The sequence below is a fragment of the Panthera uncia genome (genome assembly GCF_023721935.1).
Source record: "Panthera uncia isolate 11264 chromosome E2 unlocalized genomic scaffold, Puncia_PCG_1.0 HiC_scaffold_19, whole genome shotgun sequence".
In the NCBI taxonomy this organism is placed as follows: domain Eukaryota; kingdom Metazoa; phylum Chordata; class Mammalia; order Carnivora; family Felidae; genus Panthera; species Panthera uncia.
In genome coordinates this window covers 1946831-1963672 of record NW_026057588.1, presented here as the reverse complement: position 1 = coordinate 1963672, position 16842 = coordinate 1946831, and the positions used below count along the sequence as shown (strand labels likewise).

Below are 16842 nucleotides of genomic sequence, written 5' to 3'. Positions count from 1 at the left end.
TCTGTGTCTCCCCCTCTCTCTGCCCCTCCCCTGCTCATGCTCTATCTTTCCCTCCCTCAAAAATAAATAAACATTAAAAATATATATTATGGGGTGCCTGGGTGGCTCAGTCGGTTAGGCGTCCGACTTCGGCTCAGGTAATGATCTCACAGCTCGTGAGTTCGAGCCCTACGTCGGGCTCTGTGCTGACAGCTCAGAGCCTGGAGCCTGCTTCGGATTCTGTGTGTGTCTCTCTCTCTACCCCTCCTCTGCTCATGCTGTCTCTCTCTGTCTCAAAAATAAATAAACATCAAAAAATTTTTAAAAAAATTTTAATGCTTATTTATTTTTGAGACAGAGACAGAGTGCGAGTGGGGGAAGGGCAGAAAGAGGGAGACACAGAATCTGAAGCAGGCTGCAGGATCCAAGCTGTCAGCATAGAGCCCGACATGGGGTTTGAACCCACGAACCACAAGATCATGACCTGAGCCAAACTTGGACACCCAACCCACTGAACCACTCAGGTGTCCCAGGTCTTAGCATATTAACAAATGTGTTGATTTTAGGATTGGCACTATTGACATAAAAATATAGGGGAGTAGTAGATTGAAAATGGAGGTATTGCTGTATATGTATGTGTATATGCATGCATACGGGCACACATACCTTTTTGTGTGTAGCTGTGTGTCTATTTTATGTGCCTATGGTTCCTAGCTCACCAGAAAATACCCTACTAGCAATGAATACACCTGCCACTCAGATTCGGTCTCAAAGAAGCCACACTAAAAAGAGCCAGTTCTTTGGAACTAGAGGAATGGCTGATCTCAGGGTAGAAACAATTTGGGCTTGGAACATCTTACTATACTAAAGAAAAAGGAATTGTTCAAACAATGATGGAGGGGGCACCTGGGTGGCTCTGCTGGTTAAGAGTCCGACTTCAGCTCAGGTCATGATCTCTCGGTACAGGAGTTTGAGCCCCGCATTGGGCTCTGTGCTGACAGCTCGCAGCCTGGAGCCTACTTCACATTCTGGGACTCCCTATCTCTCTGCCCCTCCCCCGCTCACACTCTGTCTCTCGCTCTCTCAAAAATAAACATTTAAATAAAAATTTTTTTTAATCATGAAGGCATGTTACAGGGATGTAGGAGCCTTCTTGAAGGGACTCTCCCTGGCCACATCTGGGACAACCTGAGCACGAAAATTACCAAGGACAGCAATACGTAATAAAACTTGAAAAAACACTGAAAAAACAGGAATCCCTAAGTCCATCCTGATAGTAAAGACAAATAAATGGGAGAGAAAGGAGGGTGTTGGCTATGCAGCAGAATGTCCAGGGCTGGCTGGTAACGCCACGGAAGGAGGGCTGGTGTCAGATAACCAGTATTTTGCACCATCTGGCAAAACTCATCAACGGAGGATGCCCCTGGGGCTGGGGGGGGAGGGTGGCATTTTGGTGAGAAGCAGGGTATTTGCGTTATCTTAACGTGTCTCCCCACAAATTAAGGGGGAAAAGTAACTCTAAGGTGGAGAAACTGGACAGCACTTTGAGCAAAGGAATCATCAGCAACAGTAGGTATGTGGACCTCAGGCACTCCCAGGTGTGTCCCAGGCGTGTGTATGGGGGGCAGGGGCCCACGATCACAGGCAAGCAAGGGAAGATGTTCACATAGGTAGGGGTTGGACGACTTTTATTATTTTTGTGTCTCTTCTACAAGTTTGAAATTATTTCCAAATAGAAATATGAAAATATAAACAAAAAAGGCATCGACATCTAGCTGTGCACTAAAGGAAACCTCAGATAGGAAACAAACAGGATAGAGAGCTGGGCTTTCTGATAATGAAGGACCCATCAGTGGCCCTGAAGCTCATGCAAGACGCACCCCCAGGGGTTACCGCTCTGTGGCGGGAGAGGCATGCTCATGGGTTAGGCTGGGAACAAGAGTTGAGAGAGCAAATATAACTATATACATATATGTGTGCGTGTGTATGTGTGTGTGTATATATGTATATGTATGTATGTATGTACATATATATATATATATATATATATATGTATGTATTTAATTATTACCAGAGTCACACTCAGTTCAGGATGGGGGTGAGAGGGAGACAGGCGAAGAGGGTAACTGAGCTCGGTGACTGTAACAGAGACAGGCACCTCATACACAGTCCCAGACCCTTTCATGTGACTGAGGCCATGAGATCATGTCTCCAAGTACACACGAGTGGAAGTGATGTGTGTCATCTCCCAACTGAGCAAGTATGGCCTTCCCCACATGCTCCAAGGGGCCAGTGGAGAACAGAGCCACTACAGGGACAGAGCCTGGATCCCCGAATCACCACACAGAGCATAGTCCCCCTCGCTTCCACACACAAGCAACAGCAACAAACACAAGACTGTCATGTGAGTGAAGAAATAAATCCTTTATTAGGTTAAGCATCTATGATTCGGGCATCATTACAACAGACTGCCTGCTCAAACACCATGACAGAAAGAGGCACCAGTTAACCTACAAGAAGCGTTAAGTTTATGCTCAGGCAACAGAAGCAATGCTCTAATCTGAGATCAAATGCAAAAATCAAAAGATCACCTTATGTAGCCCAAAGAATTAAGTTTCCACTTGCCCAGGCAGATACACCTCATCAACCCTTATTAGTGTTTTCAACCTGCTTTGATCATGACCCTCCACCCTGAGTAAGAAATACATCTTACATTGCAACCGGGTCTCATGTTTAGATATACAGCTGAAAATTTTCACAGAACAGTATTTGCCTTTACAGCCGGAGGATGAATTTTTACTTAATTCTACTGATTTGCAATGCTGGTGACCGTCCACTAATTTGATTTCACAATTCAACCGGGTCTCATATTTAGATATATAGCTGAGAAGTTTCACAAAACAATACTTGCCTTTACTACACGACGAATTTTTACTTAATTCTACTGATTTGCAATGATGGCGACCGTCCACTAATTTGGTTTCACAATTCACTAGTAGGCTGAGACGCATGGTTTGAAAGCACTGCGCTACCAGGCTCCACGCATTTTTGTGATCTTTGTAAAGCCACTCCACACATGTAGACACGTGCTTAACTAGGAAACAATTTGCTATTGAGGATTCGGAAGTGAACTTGATATCAGGTGTTTACGAAAAGACCAAACAGCTTGAGCAGAAGCCCTGGGGAGCTTGAACAAGGGGAACAGAGACAAAGCTGACTTCAGCAAGAGCCGGCGGATCACACACTTTAAGGCAACTCTACACTTTGCACAATGACAAATGTTCCAATGTGTGGGTGGTGCTAAAATGGCTACGGAAGAAAGGGGAATATTCTTTCACACCGGATAGCTCGTGCTTGCACATGGGCATCTGCATGGGTGTGTTTACAAGGAGACAAGGGCTTCCCGTGGGCCCTTCTGGGTTCTAAGTGCTTTAGCCACGTTAGCTCATTTAGAGAACAGACAGCCTTACATCCACACAGATACTGCAGGAAGCCACGCAAGGGTTTCAAAGCAGCGGATACATTGCTAGGGAAATCTGGCAGGCAAGATTGCCCTCTAGGGACACAAACCTGGGCAGGCAAGGCTGTCTCTAGGGACACAAACCTGGGAGGCAAGACTGGCCTCTAGGGACCCTACAGCAAAGCAGCTCATCGCTGAGCCTCAGGCTGCACAGGGAAAATATCACCTGCCACACACCCCGGGAGCCCACGGAGCCTCCCGCCAGCACGGGCACCACACGCAGCAGGGTGGGGTCCCAGGGCCCACCCCAGGGCGTAGCCTTTCTCCTTCTCATGGGTCTTCTGATGCTCGGCCAGGGCCAGGCTGAAGTGGAAGGTCTTCCAGCAGCCCTGGCACGCATACAGCTTCCTGCCACTGTGGCTTCGGAGATGGTCAATGAAATGTGAGATCCACGCAAAGGTCTCCCCACACTCGCTGCACGCGTAGGGCTTCCCTCGGGACAGCCCAGGCTCATCGGCAGCAGAGCAACTCGCGCCCAGGGACCCTGCGCCGAGGCCAGATGCAGCGGGCTCCTTCACATGGCGCTGCTGGGGGTGGCTCATGCTGGAGACAGGCTCAGGGCCCTGCCCGCCCACATCCTTCGAGTGGGGCCTTTTTCTTCCAAGGCCTTGGCGTGGGGCAGCTGGAGCTACAGGCACAGTAGGGCTCTCCCCTGCTGTGCCCCTGTCCTGGGCTGGCTCCCGGATGACTGACTGCCTCTGGGCTCTGGGGACAGGGCTTGGTTCCCTCTCCTGAGGTTCCAGAACCTTCTGCGGCTGCTCTTCCTCCTCCGGAGCAGCACCCGTCAAGGGGCAAACGAGAATTTCCCTTGTGATCCTCTCCATCAGCGTCTCGCACATGCTCTCTTTACTTTCCTGCCACCTCCTATCCCCTAAAACAAGGTCACGGTGTGAGCAGTCCCACCTCCCAGGGCTCAGAGAAGCAAGCTGCCATGTGAGCGGGACACCTAACAAAAGGCGTGGGCTGGGGGCTGTGAAGATGGACAGGATGGAAAGCCGAGCAAGGGGGAAGCGGGTGAGGATGTGAGAGGGCTTTGCATGCACACCATCAGTCAATACCCTCCACAAACCCAGGGACAATGGGTTCAAACAAAATCACTCAGAAGACTGCCGTGCGTCCCCATGTGCTTTCCCTTTTCTGGCACTCCCTGAGCTCACGACTGCCCACCTGCTGGCACTCCCGGCCTGTCTTGCAGCCGAAGTGGCCACGTGAGCAAGCTATGGTCAATGGGATGGATGCACAAGTGTAAGGTTTGTGGAGGGGCTTCCTCCTTCCTGCAGCTGTGGATGTGGGAGCCACAGCAGCCATCCCAAACCGCACGAGAGCAGACACTGGCAATGCAGCCATGAGCTGGAGGGAGCCTGCATCCCTCACCAGGAGGGGCCAAATAATCCCCTATGTGGTAACTAACGTGTTACAATGGCAGCCCCCAATGAAGCCGGTCTCCTGGGATTTGGGCCCTTGGGGAGTACCCCCTCCCCCACATGCACAGACATACAAACCATGCACATTGGCTTGGCCACATCACCTACTATGGTCCACAGGACATTAAGCATGCAGGACAGAAACAAAGATTTAAAAAGCACCTGCACAATGGTGCCTCCCCTCCTGGAATGCTCCAGAACTCAAATGCCATGCCATGACGAAACTCAAACTAACTACTTGGAGGGGCAACATGGAGAACGCACGTTGACAGCCTCAGCTGAGCTGCCTGGCAAGAGCCAGCACTAACCGCCGCTGGTGTGAGTGAGACCGCCAGGGACATTCCAGCCCAGCCAAGCTTCCTGATGACTGTGGCTGTGTATGCGGCCCAGCAACCAGCAAAGGGAGCATAACAGACGCCCATCCCATCCCAGTCCATCCACAGGATCATAACCACCAACATTGCTGTTGTTTAGGAGACTGAGTTTGGGGGCCGTTTGTGACACAGCTAAAGATTGTTAGAACAGCTGGATTCCTGCCTCCTGCTCTGACACTGGGGTGGGGGGCGGCCAAGGTACAGGACAGGTGGTGGGAGAAGAGCGAGATCAAAGTTGAGGAGCTGTGGGGAGCTTCCACCAGCCTTGGAAAGGTGCCCCTCTACCCCAGCCCCACCACGGTTTCGGGCCTCACCTGAGAAGCTGCCTTCCGGTGGTTCAGCTTCAACCAACCGAAGCTCCTCTGTCTCCAGCCTGCAGGTGTCATCAGGCTGGGCGAGCTGGTACCCTGAGTGCGATCAAAACACACAAAAACAGAGAGAGACACTGAAGCCAGAGTAGAAAGCAGCCAATGATGCGCCTCAAGCCCCATGGGCTGGCCAGGAAGGGCAGCAGGGCCTCTGCTCTGGACACTGTCCTTTCCTCTGCCCTGGACACTCACCGAAGCTGCCTCACTCAGAGCCCTGGAGAGCTGGGGGTTCCAAGAACACTGGGGAAGGGGTGAAGAAGAGGGCCTACCGAGACAGAGCCAGACAGCCAACAGGGAAGTGGGGGAATTCAATGGAGAGCAAAGTAAGAGAAGAACATAAAACTACAACCACAAAGAGCTCAGACGTCTGTGTTGGCGCCTGTGTTGTGGGCGATGATGTCCACTCAAGAGAGAAGAGCCATGAAGGCCAAGAGGCTCCATCTGTGTACCAAGGACGATAGTAAAGTTGACGACTGGTGCCAGGAGGCCTTTCCACATTTGGAAGCTTTGGGTCCTACGAGCAGGGGCTGCAAACTCAAAACCCCAGGGCTGTGGCAGAACTCAACCCTGTACAGTGAGAAGGGTGGGGCCAAGGTGGGGACACAGGCAAATTCATTCACCGTCAAATTTGTTCAAAACGCTGTGGGGCCTCAAGGCGCCTGGGTGGCTCAGTCGGTTTAAGGGTCTGACTTTGGCTCAGGTCATGATCTCATGGTTCGTGGGTTTGAACCCCACACCGGGCGCTCTGCTGTAAGCACGGAGCCTGCTTCGGATCCTCTGTCTCCCTCTCTCTGCCCTTTCCCCACCAGCATGTGTGCACTCTTTCTCTCAACATAAACATTGGGGTGCCTGGTCATGATCTCACGGTTCGTGGGTTTGAGCCCTGTGTGTCAGGCTCTGTGCTGGCAGCTCAGAGCCTGGAGCCTGCTTTGGATTCTGTGTCTCCCTATCTCTCTGCCCCTCCCCTGACCTCACTATCTCTCAAAAATAAACATTAAAATGTTTTTTAATAAATAAGCAAATATTACAAAAACAAACACTGGGGGGGGGGGGGGGCGCCTGGGTGGCTCAGTCAGTTCAGCATCCGACTTTGGCCCAGGTCACAATATTGTGGTTTGTGAGTTTGAGCCCTGCGTCAGTACTTAGAGCCTGGAGCCTGCTTCTGATTCTGTGTCTCCCTGTCTCTCTGCTCCTCCCCTGTTCACGCTCTGTCTCCCTTTCTCTCTCTCTCTCTCCCTCTCTCTCAAAAATAAACATTAAAAAAAACAAAACAAAAAACACTGTGGGGCCGTAACCAACGCTCCATGTGGGAGTCGGAATCCCCTGGGCCAATCCTCTTGGAAGAGGACAGGTACAGCATTAGGCTGTGGGGGACAAGTCTCACCCCACAGGAGCAGTTTCCGGAAGGTCTTCAGGTTCTCCTCTGCCGGGTCCAGGTGGCCCCATTCCCCCAGGTACAGGGGCATCTCCGGAAATGTCAACTTCTGAAACGGCAGCACCACCACGGCTGAGACTTCCCATCCAGAGGGAGGGTGGACCCTCAGTCCCACGATCACAGTGAGCACAACGGGGGTGGCACCATCCTGGGGGGTTCTCACCCACCACCTAGCAGGGCCTGGACCCAGATCCCAGGTTAACACGGGGGCTGGGTTTCTTCGCCTCAGCACTATGGACTTTCTTCTGGCAGGACCAACCCCGGGCACTGCAGGCTGTTTCCCAGCCTCTTCCTCTGGGTATTAGCAGCACCTCCTCCCCCAGCCAAATACTGACAACTAAAGCTGTCTCCAAATGTCCCCCAGAGGGCAAAACCCCAACATCTCTTATCTCCTCCATCCCTGCATGGGCCCCAGGGGACAGGGGGACCAGGACAGCCATGCTTACTGCCCTTAGGAGAAGCAGTCACCCATGACAAAGGCCACAGAGGAGACAAGTACGCCATGGGCCCCACGAGGGCTGGGAGATGTGTCCACCGGGCAGGGGAAAGGGCACGACCAGGCCCAGAATGCAGAAGGGGGTACGGCAATAGGGAGGGAACCCTGCAGGACAGGGGCGGTTGGCCTGGCAGGAGGTGAGAAGGAGGCTGTGGTGGCAGAACAGTGCACTCGCCCAGAGGAGACAACAGAACAGGGCGATGGAAGCAGCTAAAGGGACTGGGGCCTGGGAGTCACCACAAACCAGGTTGGTAGGGGGCTGACAGAAAGGGACCACCTGTCCAACACCCCCAAGGGGGCACTCGGGCCCCTTTGTTCTGATCTCAGAGACCTCTCCTTGCCTTACCCCCACCTCCTCTTGGCTTCCTGGGGAGGGAGCAGCTTAGGTGTGCAGCCCAGGAACCTCAGCCCAGACCCCCTTCTCCTGTGGCTGGGCCCCCATCCCTCCCAGGGCCAGCTGGCAGCATATTAATGACAGGGGCAGGGAGAGAGCCTAATAAGCTAGGGGGACAGCTCCTCCTCCTTGGGAACAGGCCCTGAGAACCCTGGACAAGACAGACCCCACGCACCTTTGGCTCAGCCTTAGCAGGCTTGGGCTGTTCGGGTTTCTTGTCCCCGGCACACCCTTGTTCCAGAAGCACAGGGTCTGGAGCAGGACAGGCTGGTGGAAGGGGACACAGAGCTGAGCAGACTAGTGTCACACAGCTGGGCAGCCCAAGCCAATCAGGGAGACCCCAGGGCCCCCCCGCGCACAGGCCCCAGGAAGAGAGGGAAGAGTTATCAGACTCAGAGGCAGAAGGTCTCAGCGCTCATGTCCCGGTAGGTCTCAAGCTCAAGGGACCCTACAATTGTCCTCAGGTGACACAGCAGAGTAGCCAAGAAGAAAGCAAAAAGAAGCTCACGGTCAACAGTGGCTTTCTAATGAAAGCCCACAAAGCAGGTAACACTTTTCTACCAGTTAGATTGGTAGAAATCTTAAAAAGCAATGACACAATACGGCATAGATGTGGGCAAACGGGCTCCTTGTGCACTGGCACCGTATGTGCTACAAAACTTCGCACGACCACGCATAAATGTCCTTTGTCCAGTGATCGTGAGGAACCCACCTGAACACACAAAACATCCACACAAGGCACATGCCTGCGGACGTTTCACGGCGCATTTGTAGAAGAGGCAGAAACCTGAATGGCCGTAAACCCCAACTCTAGGCCAAGGAAGGGCGGATCCTGTGAAATGCCAAGAAAGTAAGGAGATGGCGCTGGCCACTGCCTGGATGGGCCTGGGTGGGTGAGACGTTGCTCCACGCAAACAGCCCGAGCTCCAGCACGAGTATGTTGTCTCCAGGGACACTGGCCACAAGCTCTCTCAGGGCTCAGGGCTGAGATGTGTGCGTGTGTTGTGCAAGAGATGAAGGAACACATGCCAGGGCACACCATTTGGTTTTAGCTGTGGAGGGCGCATGGAGGCGGGGGGAGATTTTCTTTGTACCTCAATGTTTTTTGGTGTTTATGGTAAAGCATGTACAACCCGCGTAATCTTTGAAGGTTAATTATAAATAGCTGTCGTGTTCACCAGAGCCTACAGGAAGAAGTCAGTTACAGCACAGACTGCCAGACCTTGGCTCCCATGAGAACCTCCGTGGCATCTGCCTCATGCCTTCCCCCAACCAAGCACTGGCCCACACCTGTCCCAGGGCTAACTGGACACTCACAGATGTTGGGGGCGGCCTGGGTCTCACTGGGCTCCACGTCTTCACCAGTCTTCACGGACCCATCTGGCAATAGAGCAGATGGCAAAGGCTCAGCGAGCTTCCCACGCTGCCCCTCGCTCAGAGCTGTGGACAGCCCCACGGCAGACTCAACAGCATCCCTGTTTATACTCGAGGGGAAGTGAGAGATGTGCTAACAATCACACAGTGAACCTGCAGGGGGTGGGCGCAGACAAGGCTCCAGGACCCCATCACCAGCAGTCCCTCAGGCCCCGCCCTCTGATGTGGTAGAGACTCTGCCCACCCAGCCCCAGCGCAGAAACAGACGCCCAGGACATTTACTGTTTTTAAGGGGCTGGTTCCCCCAGCTTCCTTGTATCTGGAAGGCAGATGTGAGGGCAGGAGCCCAAGGTGCCTTCCCAGCCCATGAGGCAACTCTGGGCAGGGTGGTGGGACTGAGGAGCTACCCCAGCAGTTCAGGGCTGCTCACCTCTGTGCCTCTTATACACAGGGGAATTCAACTCTCAGGTAAGCCGCTGATTGGAGTTTGGGCCCTATGCTGTCAACTTTACTCCTCCCAGGGCTGACCACCTCCCTTCCTATCTCTTCTGTGCTGTGCTCTCCTCTGGGGTGGTGGGCTCACCTGGCTCCTCTAGGGCATCGGCAAGGTCCTTCACCAGAGAGGCTGCCTTCTGGCAGTTCTCAGGATGCTGTGCCACCACTGAGGACCGTACTTTGTCCGGCAGGGCGCTCAGGAACTGCTCCAGCACCAGCAGCTCCAGCATCTGCTCCTTGGAGTGCGCCTCAGGGCGCAGCCACTGGCGGCACAGCTCATACAGCTGGTCCAGGGCCTGGTGGGGCCCTACAGCTTCCTGGTAGATGAAGTTCCGGAAATGCAGGCGGGAGGACTCAAGGTTGGCAGGGACCTCCCCAAGGCCACTCCTGGAGTCCTCTTGCTGGTCCTCAGCTGCTGATCCTAGCATGGGCAGTTCTGGGGGAGCTGGGGAGCTCCTGGGGTTGGCAAACGCCTTCTCCAGCGGCAACATCTTTCCAAACCTACACTGGGAAATGTGACTATCCAGGGATAGGGCACCTGTCGTGGAGGGCAAGTTCACGTAACTGCAGCTGCAAGGGAGAGACACCAGGGATGGCAGGATGCTCTGGGATCTCAGCCCTGCACAGGACAGACAGACATGACTACAGACAGACAATGAGAAGCAAGCCGTGGGGCATCCGGACCCCAACATGGATGAGCTCCTCAGTCCCACCCTCCACACCCAGAGTCCACATAGGTTTCCAAGCAATCTGCTTGTTAAGTATCAGCAGGGTCTTGTATGTGTACAGATAAAAATTAACATAAAATGTTGGAAGTGACAACTCATTTTGTAAGACGGCTATTACCAGGATTAAAAAAAATAAATCAGTCACGATTAGGATAAAGAAAACTTACAGGACAATCTCACTTTCAAAGATAAAAATTTTAAAACGTTACTAACTTCATTCCAACAACGTATACTCGATGCATGGGATACCATGCCAGATTTGGGTGTATCCCAGACTTCCTTCCACATTTGGGAGGCCTAGGTGCCAGGATTGCTCCTCTTCTTAAGAAAACTAAAAATCCAAAATACAGCTGAACCTTGAACAATACGGGTTTGACCTGCATGGTTCCACTTTAAGGAGCATTTTCTTTATAAATACAGTAAAATACTGTAAATGCATTTTCTCTTCCGTAAAATTTTCTTAACACTTTTTCCCTAACTCACTTTATTGTAAGAACACAGTACATGATATATATAACATACACAACACAGGTTAATCAACTGTTTATGTGATCAGTAAGGCTTCTGGTCAACAGCAGACTATTGGCAGTTAAGTGTTTGGGAAGTCAAAAGTTATACATGGATTTTCGGGTATGCCCTAACCCTCACCTTGTTCAAGGGTCAAATGTAGATCAGTGGACAACCAGCATCTATTTCTGGGAATGACACAGGACTGCAGACCTGGCTTGACCCACCCACAGAACCAGGTGGGAGGCAGAAGTTGACCAGGAGTAGGGAATCGATGGTGCGGGGGAGGGAAGGGACTGTGGTGTTCAGGTCCTGTCGGCATCCTCTCCTCCCCTGGCTGATCCTGATGGGCAGACGCATCACTTGGGAGAAGCTAGATTTGGGGTCTTTAGGTGAAATCTCTTGGTTGTGACCCTGACAAACACCGAGCAAGCTGAAGGCCAGAAGCCGGCAGGGCCACGGAGGACCAGGCCTCTGGCTGCCAGCTTTGGGCCCACGATGTTCTCACTGGCTATGAGCATCCAGGGACAGAGCTCCAGCTCCTCTCAGAATCTGTGGGGTCTACACTTCTCCCCACACAACCAGAAAACCCTCAGACCCCGCTGGGAGGGAGACACCCCCAAAGAGAAGCGGCACCCAAACCCGGTGGGAATGCTCCCCCTGGCTGAACCACAGAAACCAACCATGTTTTCTTCCGAACACATCTGAGGAATTTAGGAAAATGTGTGTGAGCACAGCTGTGGTGAGGACGTTTCCTCAGCAGTCCTGCTTTTCCAGAGAAAACTCTGCAATGCAGGACCGGGCATTGATGAGCTCCTCCATGGAAAGTGAAGATGCGCTCTGACATTTCACCAGCGCCTGTGGCCCAGGACCTCGGGGCGGTGGGGGTGTCTGACTCCATGTACGTGGACCGGCAAATCCACAGAGATGGAAAGTAGCTCCGTGGCTGCCGGGGGCAGACGAGGGGGTCAGGGTCAGAGCGATGAAAACGTCCTAAAATCAGCTGTGGTGTTGGCTGTACAACTGTGAATATGGGCAAAATCACTGAACTGCACACTTTACACAGGTGATCTCTTTTGGGGTGTCAGTTACATCTAATGAAGCTGCTGGAAAGAGAAGAGGTGGCAGAAACCGAAGCACCCGCCGCTGTCCTCTCCCACAGCCTAGTCTGAGTGCAGAGTTCCATTTCCCTCAAGGAAGAAAGAGCTCGCCAGGCCACCCTTCCCACCACCCTCCCTTCATGTCCTCCCCTCTGTTCCCTGAGCACAACCCCCCTACCTCCCCCCGCCCTGCTCCCCACAGCAGGCTCTTCTGTGCCAGCCGGGTCTGGGCTCTGATGGGTCCCCCAGGGAGACCTTCCCTCCACGGCCTGCTCAATTCCTCCCAACCATACCTCCTCACTCCCTCTTCCCTGCCTTCCACCTGCCTCTCCCACTGGAATGTAAACCCCATGACAGCAGGGGTTACTCACTGGCAGGTCTCTGGACAATGACTGGCTCAGCATTTGTTGACTGTAAATTATTTTCATCAAGAGCCTTGCTGGCTGTGCCGAATTTTCATTGGCCACTATCCCTAGGATCGGGGTGGTGATATATTGGGAAGGTAAACCTACAAGTGGGATACCTGGACCACTGGGCCTGTGCTGTGACCCACTACGGCCCACAGGAGGCAGCCTAACTCCTGCCACCCACTATGGCAATGCTCAACAGGGTGGCCCTTCCTCACACCCCCGCACCAGGGCCCTCAGACTACATAATCCGCTCATTTTGCTGCCAGGGTTTTCTCAGGACTGCTTTAGCTCTGTGAGTCAACTGCCTGCTTTTCAGTGGCCATTGTTAAAAAAATTTTTAATGTTTATTCATTTTTGAGAGAGGGAGAGGGGGAGAGAGAGAGACAGCGCGAGCAGGGAAGGGGCAGAGAGAAAGGGAGACACAGAATCTGAAACAGGCTCCAGGCTCTGAGCTGTCAGCACGGAGTCTGACGCAGGGCTCAAACTCACAAACCATGAGATCATGACCTGAGCCGAAGTCAGACAACCAACTGACTGAGCCACCCAGGCGCTCCTTCAGTGGCCATTTTCTTCCAGCTCCCTTCTATTAAATAATTAAAGTGGTGTCTGTCTGGCCTGGTCTTGCCAGCAGCGTGGTCTGTGACTTAGCTTTTCACTTTATGCTCTCTTTTTGCTATACCATAAAGTTCTAATGTTTCTTATTGTCAAATGTGCTTTTTTTCTTCCTAAAAAAGATGTGGAATTCAGAAACTTGTTTATAAGGAGCTTCCTTTGAATTTTTAATTAGAAATGCACTCAAGATTAGAAATGCACTCTTAGGGCACCGGCGGGGCTCAGTCGGCTAAGCATCTGACTCTTGGTTTTGACCCAAGTCATGATCTCACGGTTCATGAGTTCCAGCCCCAGGGTGAACCCTGTATCGGGATCTGTGCTGACAGTGTGGAGCCTGCTTAGGACTCTCTGCTCCTCCCCTGCTTGAGCACACTCTCTCTCTCTCTCAAAATGAATACACTTAATTTTTTTTTTTAAATGCACTCTTGCATTAATTCTGCTAGGGGCCAGGGCTGGCAAATGCAGGACAGGTGGTTTCGGTTGAGACTACTCAACTTCGCCTTATGGCTGAAACAGCCAGAGCACCCACATGCCACGGGCCTGCCTGTGTCCCCAAACAACTTCATTACAAAAACGGGCTGCTGGTTGGCCTGTAGGCCAGAGTTTCCCAATCCCAGTTCCAGACTCTAGCTCTTTTAACCATGTTTCCGCCTTTAATCTAGAGCCTCACCTGGCAAGAGGAGTGTGCCAGCTCCAGCCAGTTGGCACGACCACATTTATCCCAACAGGCACAGGATACGTGGGGCTTTGTGTGGTATATGGGCAGATGTGTGGTCACATAAGCAAGTGATTTTGGTTTTCTTAAGACACCACAGGCACGATCATCCTGTGCGGGGCCTATCTCCACAAAGGTAACCAAAGATAACTCACTAATGTGTTCATGCATGGATCTTATCTTCTCTCATCAGAGCCTCACAACCCGGTCATGCTGGTGCAAGGATGACCTTGTTAGGCAGAGGGACCACCAGAACTCCTTCCTGTCTCCAGATTCCTTGAGCGAGGCCATTCCCCATGGCCCAAGTTCCTCTTGGCTCACTCACCAAGCAGACTTTCCCCCATCACACACACATCTCAGGGCCACTCAGGATCTGCCTCAGATGGGGATGGAAATTTCTTGGAGCCCAGACTCCCCCTGCACCCCACGGACATGTCTGAGGTTGATCCTATGAGCCTGGCCCTCCTGGTCCTGGGATGCAGAGGAAGCCAAGGGGGAGGGGGAGGAGGGTGTGGGCAGCTGAGCTGAGAGGTCTCCAAGCACTGTGGGCCTCCTGCAGGCAAATCCCTTTCCCACTGGGCTAAGCAGGGCTCACGCTTAGCTCCCAACTCTTCAGCTCTACCTCCAGGCCCTGCCGTGCCCCCCTTCTCCTCTCCCCACAGTCCCACCTCATGTTACTCAGGACATTCACAGGGTCTCCTGGCATCACCCAATAGTTACTCACCCATTACAAAGGGGCTAAAGGTGCCTTTAGACTGAAAAAAAAATGCACATGAAGGGATCATCCTTAACATCTCGGCTGTCCTCTGTGGTCCCTGGCAAGAGCACAAACTCTGGATCCACCCCGGGGCACAGACGGCACGAAAATCAAGCAACCTCATGCACAACTGGCCTGAGCTTCCCCAAAGCCTCAAGGACAGAACTCAAAGGACAGGAACTCACAGACTCAAGGAACGGGCAGAGGAACAGCAGCAATACATACGTGGCCCTGTACCAGGAAAGGAAACTTCTACAGGATGGTTGGGAGGACTGGGGCAATAGGAGGCTAGACCCTGGTATGGAGAAGAGGACTGTGAGGTTGTCCACCTTAGCCTCCAAGGGGTCGGCTCAGCTCAGTACACGTTGTGTCTGTGAGAGAGGAGGGGGGAGGAGGTGGAAAAGGGAGGGGGGAGGAGCCTGACAGAGGGAGAAGGGGAGGAAGTGGGGAACGAGGAGAGAAAAGGGCACAACACGTACAAAATACTAACTGGTGAATCAGACCAAAAGGCATGCAGTTGTAAGGCCTTTCCTTAGAATTTTTCTATAAATTCTTTAATAAAAGGTCTAAAAAACATCCTCAGTCGTCCCCACTCCCCCTTGCGGGCTACCCTCACAGCAGCATCACGGAAACCCATTCTTGCCCTCTCTCTTGGGTCTCTTCGCCCACCAAAGGGACCCTACAGCAGGAGCAGACACTTAATTCAAACTGAAGCCATCCCCAGGTGACTGGGAAGAGTCAGGGCGTCTAAGGGCCTCGAGGATCCCCGGGGCGCAGACAACGCCTCACCCCCAGCCTCACCCCAGGTCCCACCCCCTGGCCCCACCCCCGGCTCCACCCCAGGATTGCTCGGCCCGACCCCTCACTCAGGTGAACGCGCATACTAGAAGAACCTCCGCCTCGTCCCTGCTCCCCCACCGGGACGCCACAGGCTGCCCCTCCCGCCTACTAGGGGCACCCTTAGCCCTTATGTCCCCTCTCGTAACCCCCTCCTTCTACCAGGCCGCAGGACGGTGCCCTTAACCCTTCCCTATTCCCACACCCAAGATGGGTAGCCAGGCCCACGTCTACCTGCGGTCTCTCAGCCCCGCCCCCTCCGACCCATACGCCTCCCCCACCTCACTTCCACTCCAGGGGCTCCCGGGATCTTCCCCTCCCCCTCCCAGCCTCCCACCCCGGCCCAACCTCCTCCCTTCCCCCTCCGGGGTCGCTCCCTCCCCATCCTCCCCACCACTCCAGGTCACCTCCGAACGCTGCTGCGCTGCGCACACTGGCGGGACCGCTACGATCCGCTCAGGAAAAGCACGGCGTAGCGCACTGCAGAGCCAGACCTACCTCTTGCGTAGCGGTCCCAGGCCGGTTCCAGCCGCCGGGAGCTCTGAGCGATGGCGTCAGCTCAGACTGCGCGTGCGCGCTGGGCCTGCGCGGCGGACTACGACCCCCAGAAGGCAATTGGCCATCCCCCAGGGTTGGGGCGGAGCGAAGATGCAACGGCTGAAAGGACAGCCAATCAGAGGCAGAGCTAGCCTCGCTCAGCATCTCGCCCCCCGTGCGCCTGCGCCTTTTTCGATCCATAGCAACGCGGTAAAACAGGTGGGGGGGGGGGAACAAAAACAGGGGGGGGGGGGTGCGGAAAAATACCGCCGGGAGAGACTGAGGCAGTGAGAGACACAGACTAGGAGACACAGCGACAGGGAGTGACAGAAACCAGAGGACCCAGGGCTCCGCATATCCAAAGATGGAGAAATAGGGACAAGGAGTCCCAGAGTATCAGAGATGGTGGGATAGAGAGAGGAGGGTAAAGAGACACGGTGAAAGGGAGAAAGATTATGAAGGAGAGGTCATGTGGCTCAGTCTGTTACGCTTCGGACTCTTGGTGCCAGCTCAGATCATGATCTCACGGTTGGTGGGATCGGGCCCCGTGTTGGGCTCTGCACTGAGGGCATGGAGCCTGCTTCAGATTCTCTCAGTACCTCTCTCAAAAAAATAAACTTAGGGGCGCCTGGGTGGCGCAGTCGGTTGGGCGTCCGACTTCAGCCAGGTCACGATCTCGCGGTCTGTGAGTTCGAGCCCCGCGTCAGGCTCTGGGCTGATGGCTCGGAGCCTGGAGCCTGTTTCCGATTCTGTGTCTCCCTCTCTCTCTGCCCCTCCCCC

At 53.5% G+C, this 16842-nt stretch overlaps 1 protein-coding gene across 2 annotated transcripts; it reads right to left on the bottom strand.

Annotated features, from left to right (window-relative positions):
- Nucleotides 1-2384: 2384 nt before the first annotated feature.
- ZSCAN18 (zinc finger and SCAN domain containing 18) lies at nucleotides 2385-16102 on the bottom strand. Of its 2 annotated transcripts, XM_049621872.1 has the most exons (7): nucleotides 16024-16102; nucleotides 9948-10429; nucleotides 9308-9370; nucleotides 8166-8257; nucleotides 7050-7149; nucleotides 5612-5704; nucleotides 2385-4370 (listed from the first exon to the last, which is right to left on the bottom strand). In XM_049621872.1, the coding sequence occupies exons 2-7, from the start codon at nucleotides 10348-10350 to the stop codon at nucleotides 3628-3630; spliced, it is 1494 nt and encodes a 497-aa protein (XP_049477829.1). In that variant the 5' UTR covers nucleotides 10351-10429; nucleotides 16024-16102; the 3' UTR covers nucleotides 2385-3627. The 2 variants fall into 2 exon arrangements, with proteins under 2 accessions (XP_049477829.1, XP_049477828.1); XM_049621871.1 differs by lacking the exon at nucleotides 16024-16102 and having other exon boundaries at nucleotides 9948-15839.
- Between the last annotated feature and the right edge of the window lie 740 nt (nucleotides 16103-16842).

Bases quoted from the DNA above. Each gene is read 5' to 3' on its own strand.
- ZSCAN18 (XM_049621871.1), bottom strand. From the start codon at position 10,551: ATGTTGGGGTCCGGATGCCCCACGGCTTGCTTCTCATTGTCTGTCTGT. The intron at 9,371-9,947 runs GTGAGCCCACCA...CTCTATTGCCAG, and splicing joins CGATGCCCTAGAGGAGCCAG to ATGGGTCCGTGAAGACTGGT. The intron at 5,705-7,049 runs GTGAGACTTGTC...GATCGCACTCAG, and splicing joins CCGGAAACTGCTCCTGTGGG to GGTACCAGCTCGCCCAGCCT.